This window comes from Puntigrus tetrazona, chromosome 20 (genome assembly GCF_018831695.1).
Source record: "Puntigrus tetrazona isolate hp1 chromosome 20, ASM1883169v1, whole genome shotgun sequence".
Classification (NCBI taxonomy): Eukaryota; Metazoa; Chordata; class Actinopteri; order Cypriniformes; family Cyprinidae; genus Puntigrus; species Puntigrus tetrazona.
This window is the reverse complement of record NC_056718.1, coordinates 25,912,661-25,920,160: the sequence shown is the minus strand read 5'-3', so window position 1 is coordinate 25,920,160 and position 7,500 is coordinate 25,912,661. Positions and strand designations below refer to the sequence as shown.

General features: G+C 38.1%; 1 protein-coding gene across 6 annotated transcripts in view; it reads left to right on the top strand.

The window, feature by feature from the left end:
• The window catches only part of pak5 (p21 protein (Cdc42/Rac)-activated kinase 5), a 46,904-nt gene that overhangs the window by 14,912 nt on the left and 24,492 nt on the right, over positions 1 to 7,500 (top strand). For 4 of the 6 annotated variants that reach the window (XM_043218660.1, XM_043218661.1, XM_043218662.1 and 1 more), the window contains exons 2-3: positions 92 to 281; positions 2,402 to 2,446. In XM_043218660.1, coding sequence (XP_043074595.1) covers positions 92 to 281; positions 2,402 to 2,446 — 235 coding nt within the window. Of the gene's footprint in view, positions 1 to 91; positions 282 to 2,401; positions 2,447 to 6,368; positions 7,392 to 7,500 lie in introns of those variants that run through there. The other 2 variants (XM_043218663.1, XM_043218664.1) reach the window with 2 other exon arrangements.

Here is a 7,500-nt window from a genome sequence, read left to right as displayed (position 1 = left end):
TCAGTGAGGTGTGTGTCTGACGGCGGTGGTGTGTGTTCTAGAAGTGTGAGAGGTGTTTTTTTGATGACGCTGATGTCTCTGTGGTTCTCAGGATGTTTGGGAAGAAGAAGAAGCGTCTGGAGATCTCGGCTCCGTCTAACTTCGAGCACCGTGTTCACACCGGCTTCGACCCGCAGCAGCAGAAGTTCACCGGTCTGCCGCAGCAATGGCAGAGTCTTCTCGCCGACACTGCCAACCGGCCCAAGCCCATGGTGGACCCCTCCTACATCACGCCCATGAAGGTACTTCCTGTTCCTGCTCCTCTCTTTCTGCGCCGGCAGCTCTCGTTCTCCCACACTGGCTCGCTTCTGCAGTTTAATCACTGACTTATCAGAGTACTTAAGCCCTGCTCCAGAACCCCAAATATAAATCAAGCAGCGCACATGCTCCTCAAAGCAACCAATCCCAGAATGCACTACAGTGAGCTAAGTGCAAACTAAAAATGATTTAAGATGACAGATAAAGACTGTTTAATGCCTTTAACAGTACCGTCTGAATTGTAAAACAAAAACAGTAAAATGTTATTAAAATAAACAGTGAAATGTGATAACAGTAAAACATTGATTTTATTTATAATGAAAGGGAGATAAATAAATGGATAAATAAAATGAGATTTTAAATAAATACAAATGTGATTTAATAAATACGATAATCAATATAAACATTTTATTTTGAACAAAGAAAAATAAATAAATAAATAAATATATATATATATATATATATATATATATATATACATTGTTATTAAATAAAATGTGATTAAAATAAATAAATGATGAAGTTTAGATTAAATGAGTTATTAAAATAAACAGATTTAAATGAATAAGTGAATCATTACATTTTAAATAAAATTGTGATTAAGTAAAAGATTAATATAAAGTAAATAAATAAAAGATTCTGATAAATAGAAATAATGAAATGATTATTACATCTAACAATGCAGTAGTGTAATGAGTAGGAAAATGTTTAAATGATTGATAATATTTAATAATATTTGACATATATCAGTTTTTCACAGCTGTAGGATGTTTGCGGTCCTGTTTAGGGTTCTGTTAGGGGTTCTGTTTGGGGTTCTTTTTGGGGTCCTGTTTGGGGTTCTGTTTAGGGTTCTGTCTGGGGTTCTGTTTGGGGTCCTGCCGGAGACGGGAGCTGCTGGACTGACCCGCTGGACAGAGCCATGTTACTGCTGCTTAACCAGTTTAACCAGCACTAACCCGGCTCTGCTGATGTGTTGATGTGTGTGTGTTTGGGTTTCAGCCGCTCTGTCTCCTCTCTGCTGTCCTGTCCTGCTGCGTAACTCTCGTCCTCGTCTCCTGTGTGCGTCCAGTGTCTCTGCAGTAGTTCTCAGAGTCTGATGGAGCTCTCAGAACACACGTGTCAATATTACGCCGGTCTTCAGGGTTCTAATAAAGCGTCTGTCATCACTCACTCACCTGCATGTCTTCATGTGCTGAACTGAAGGAGAATCTGAACTCCAGGTCGTTCATAAGTCTGTTTTTTCTATACTGTCACGGTTTGGAGCTCAGCAGTCATGATCTCGAAGGGCTGTTGATATGAAGATCTATGTGACTTTAATTCAGTTCAGCATGTGACTCGACAAAGAATGAAGTTAAAGATAGCTTCTTTTTTTCCCCAAAATTTCATTTTAGTTTTTAACCAAATTCTGTTTTATTTTTACCCTAGTACTTTTTTTTTTTTACCAAATTACATAATTTTTTTGAACAGTCTGTTTCATTTTCCTCCAAATTCCATTTAAAGTTCTGTTTTACTTTTCCTGCTATTTGTTTTATTTTTAACCTAATACCATTTTATCTATTTTAAATCAAGTTCTGTTTTTTTTTTTCAAAATTGTTTTATTTTTAACCTAATTCTATTTTAAATGTAAACAAATTCCATTTTATTTTTTAACCATGTTCTATTGTTTTATTTTTAACATAATTTATTTTTTAGTTTATTTTTAGTTTTTTTTTTTTTTACAAATTCTGTTTCATTTTCCACCAAATTCTATTTTATTTGTAGTTAAAATCTATTTTATTTTCTCCAAATGTAACCCCAAAATACCACCCATTGATCGATGTATTAATTTATTAAAATTATTATTCTTTTTTATTTTATTTTTTCATCAAATTCCAAATGATAATTTTTTCCTTTTGAACTTTTTAAAAGTAAAAAGCATGTTTAATTCATTGAAATCTTGAACGTGTACCATTTAAGAACAGTGATAGTGAAGCACACAAGACGAAGCCTGAGTGTTTGGATCGTGATGAGTGTGTGAAGGCACTGGACGCAGGAGGCCTCGGCGCAGCAGGAGATATCTCTGAAGAGGGATACACGGATATTAATTCTCTTGCTCTCTTCACAGATATCTCCCAAGAAAGTCCGGTTGGCTGAATCGCCGTTGCGAAAAGTATGCCCTCTTTCCTTGCTTCTCTCTCTCTCGTCTCGTTTCTTTTCTCCTTCCCTCTTTTGGTCTGTATTTCCGCTCCTCTTCGGCCTCATGCACTTCTGCTCAAGAGTGCATGACACACTACCAGTCAAAGCTTTTTAAACTGTAAGACTTTGAATTATTTCCTGCTCACCAAGGCTTCATTTATTTGATCCAAAAATCTGTACAATTTTGAAATATTTGAAAAAGTTTTTACTTAAAATGTAATTTATTGCAGTGATTTCAAAGCTGAATGTTTAGCAGCACGTGATCCTTGAAATCAGTTTTTGATATTGTGGTTTGCTGCGGTGTTTGGGGCCGAATGCATGAGAGACGCTGTAGATGCAAAAGTGCATGACCTCAGGACGTATGGACGAGCGTGGAGCCGGTCCGATCCGATCCGATTCATAAAGCCTTTATGAATGCTGTGTGATGTCATACAGCTCGTCTGCTGGCATGAATCATAACATCTGTGCTGGAGTGTTTATGCTGCATGTCTTAATATAAGATATATGTGACGTACATGTGAGTGAGAAATATCTCCTGACGCTCCTGACATACGATGGATTATTTAATGCCGTTCTTACAATCCAAATTCCAGAAATGTTGGGACGTTTTTTAAATGTGAATAAAATGCAAACTAAAAGACTTTCAAATCACACGAGACAGTATTTTATTCCCAATAGAACACAGAGAACATAACAAATGTTTAAACTGTTTTATGCATAAAATGAGCTCATTTCAAATCTGATGTCTGCTGCAGGTCTAGTTGGGACAGGGTCATGTTTATCACGGTGTAGCATCTTCTTTTCAAAGCTGAAGACGTCTGGGCATCGAGGTTAGAGTTTCTCTTTGTAGGTGAAAGATCTGGACTGCAGCAGATCAATTTATTTCATGACTCTTCTACTACGAAGCTGTTGTAATATCTGCAGTGTGTGGTTTAGTATTGTTCTGCTGAAATACACAAGACCTTCCCTGAAATAGACGTCATCCGGAGGGGAGCATAAGTTGCTCTAAAACCTTTATATAGCATTCATAGTGTCTTCCAGAACATGAAGCTGCTCATACAGTATACACTTATACACCTCCATACCATCAGAGATACTGCTTCTGAACTGAACTGAAACACACTGAAGATCTCCTCCTCCACAGAACACTCTTCACTTCAAACAGTCCATTTTAACCCACAGGACACCACCAGACCTGTATCTTCACACATGGCTTCATTTGATCACGACAGAGCTTTAGTTGTCGTCTGCAGGCGTCTCGGAGGATTGTGTTTCTGGAAGTATTCCTGGACATCCAGTAATGTCTGAAAGAATCATGTGACGAGTGTCTTCTGAGACCTGAAGACCACGAGCATCCAACAAAGATCTTCAGCCTTGTCTCTTACAAAGAGATTCCTGCAGTTTCTCTGACTCTGAGATGATGTTCTTCACCTGTAGATGATGACGTTGAGGAACGCTGTTTTTCAAGTATCTTTTTACACACTCTTTCACAGATTGAAGAGCCTCTGTCCATCTTTACTTCTGAGTCTCTGTCTCTCGAAGACATCTCTTTTAAAGCTAATCACGTAACCTGATGTCAATTCACTTAATTAGTTGATAGATGTTCTCCCAGCTGAAACTGTTCATAATTTCTAGCCTTTTTATCCCATTGTGTCCCCCACGCCGACTATTTTGAGACCTTTAGCAGGCATCAAGCGTTCATTTAGTGGATACATAAGTAAAATTTAAACATTTATTATGTTCTCTATGTTCTATTTTGAGTAAAATATTGTTCTTGTGATTTTTTAAGTCTTTTAGTTTTTATGTTATCTGAATAGAAGAAGAGAAGAAGAAGAATTTCTGGAATTCGGGTTGTATTTCGGTGAAATATTAGCAGGACGTTTTCCTGTCATTTCAGATACAATACTTAATTTTTTATTCTGATGTTATCAGCATGATGATCTAACTGCATTGAAAACTATTTATTTGAAGGTAAATTACACCAGGAGTGTTTTAATTTCAGACAAAAAAAAGATTCCATATCACGTCTTTTCTTTCAGCACAGTGGAAAGAAAAACTGCTCTTTACTCTTTACCAAATCTACATTTACGTGTTTATTTTATTGTACTTTATATATTTGTGTCTGTCGATTTGTTATCTTATGTTATCTCTTACAAACACCAAACTTTAGTTTTATTTCTCTGTATATTTTGAAGGTTTGTCCATATTTCATTTACACTGATTTATACAGCATTTTATGGTAAAAATATGTTTTGTTTCTGTTGACAGTATTTGCTAAAAATACTGATGCATAAAATACACAAAATACAAGTTTATATTAGTAGTATTTATAATTGTAACCTCAGAGACAGTTTACAATGTCTCCCATTGAAACATAGAGTGCGTGCATATACTGTCTACCATTGGTCTCTAACTGCACAGTTTAGCTCTAACCCTGATCAAACACACCTGATCCAGCTGATCAAGGTCTTCAGGATCACTAGAAACGTGGAGCTGGCTGGAGCTGAACTGTGGCCCTACAGGAATTGAGTTTGAGACCAGTGCTGTATACATAAAGAAAGCGTGTCTTGCATAAATCAATCAATCACTTTTATTTATATAGCGCTTTTAACAACCCAGATTGTATCAAAGCACTGACCGGTGGAAAAGAGGAGAATAGAGTGATAGGGATTTATAATGATGAGATCCTGAGACGGTCTCTGTAATCAAACCGACCATAATTCCTAGAAATGAAGTGCCCCACGGGGATCATCTAGGTGTTCTGGTCTCTGATGAAGGTCATCTCTGGGTGCTGATCCACCATCTAGTCTGGATACAAACTCAGAAACAGAATAAGAAAGAAACAAACTAATATTAGTGTAGACGCCATTCTTTTTTACAATTTAATGAGTACATCGTGTTTTATGAGGAGTGTTCTCGGTTCCGGCTGATCTGATTAATGCAGCCTAACGGATTTGAGTAATAAAAGTGTATTAGTGTGTAATGTGTAAGTTAGGATAAGAGATGTGTCTTTAATCTAGATTTAAACTGACAGAGTGTGTCTGCCTCCTGAACAGAGTTAGGGAGATTGTTCCAGAGTTTAGGTGCTAGATAGGAAAATGATCTGCCGCCACTTCATGTCTAGTGATTAACGTTGATTGACTACAGAGACTCTGCATTTAATACAAAGATGAAAATGGTCATTATACATCACTATCACTCTATTCTCATATTTGACATATTGTTCAATGCTTCGATATAATCTGTATTGTTAAAAGCGCTATATAAATAAAAGAGTTATTGATTGTTAGGATCAGTCAATATTTGTCTGAGAAAACTATTAGAAAATCTGGAATCTGAGGGAGCAAAAAAATCTAAATATTGAGAAAATCTTCTTTAAAGTTGTTCAAATGAAGTTCTTCGCAATGAATATCACTAATCAAAAATGTTTTATGTTTGCAGTAAAATCTTCCTGGATAATTTTGACCTGTAATGTCAAATGAAGTCACTTTTCTATAGAGCTTTTATAGAATACAGACTCTTTTAAAGCAGCTGATACACAGCAGAATGAGAGAATGAGTGAAACTCGGCTGTGTTTCAGTAGTTCTGCTGATATCTGTTTACTCAGTTTGTTGACGTCCCAGTGGTGGTGTGTACGGGAAACACTTTCAATTAGTTTAACAAGTCTCCAGCAGCTCATGGCGGTGGTTGCCAGATTGCATGATTTGAATCCCCCAATCCGAGTTTTTTCAGTCATTTTTCCTTGTCTCCAGGACTCTGTTTCTGGTCCGGTGTGGCTTGTGTCCGTGTGACTCTCTCTGGTCAGCTGTCAGGTGGACCGCTTCACCCGCCGGGTCACTGCATGATTCACTGGGGTTTAGTCGGGTGTATTTTTAGAAACGCTTGCTTTGCCTTATTGGCAGGCCGTGTGTGTCAGTAACATCGCCCCTGCTTTATAAGACTCAGCAGCTGGGCGTTCTGCATGTGTTCGTCCGAACGGGCAGCGGACGGCTCATGTGCTGCGTTTATTCCGCTGGACTTTCCCTGTCTTGAGCGCCGCTGTCAGTGTGTTAAAGAAGCGATGAACGCAGATGTCACGTCTCTGTGTCTGGAGAGGCGCTGGAGTCAAGAAGAGCCTGCCGATCAATCTTCCGCTCACGTGGTGCGTTGTGAGGCCGAAAGGTTCGAGAGCGGCGGCGAGGTCGGGCACTCCTCAAGAGTATTGAGCAAGAAACCGCTGGCTGATAACCCCTCGCTGTGAAGGAAACATTCTGATGTTCGGAGTGGATTACGGAGCTGGAAAAAAGTCATGTGTGGCCCTGGAGCACAAAACCAGTTCATTTTTATACTTCATCTATAAGCTGAATAAATAATCTTTCCATTGATGTCTGGTTTGTTAGGATAGAGTAATACAATTATTAGAAAATCTAAATATTGAGAAAATTAAGTTCACTTAAAAAACGTCATTCATTGAATTTACTAAATGTTTTTAAGGTAAGTGGTTGCGATCAACTTATTTGAGCTACATCTAAATAAACAATTTTAGTTGACACATTTTTATATATTTTTATTAAATGGTGCTAGAATTGGTTGCAACCTTTTACCCCCAAACATTTTAGTCTAATGTTGTTTAAATGAAGCAATGCATATTACTAATAAAAAGTGAAGTCTTGATATATTTACAGTAGGACATTTACCAAAGGTCTTCATGGAACATGATCTTTACTTAAGATCCTAATGATTTTTGGCCTAAAAGAAAACCCATGCGATGTACTGTCTGTGCTCCAGGGACACGCGTGCTGTGTTTAGAGCCGCTGCTAAAAGAAGATGAAACTCAACAGAAGTGAAACACAGGTTAGATCCCGATGATCAGCGGTCGAGACGGGCCGAGAGCGACGGACAGGACCCGGCCGAAGCCTGCCAGCCGTAAACACTCTCAGGTGCAGAGAATCCTCCGAGCGCTTTCAATCAGGTCCTGTACTCTGACCCTCACGCGGATCTTGTGTTGAACCTTCAGGAGGTTTTACTAGAAAAGTGAATATCACGCTA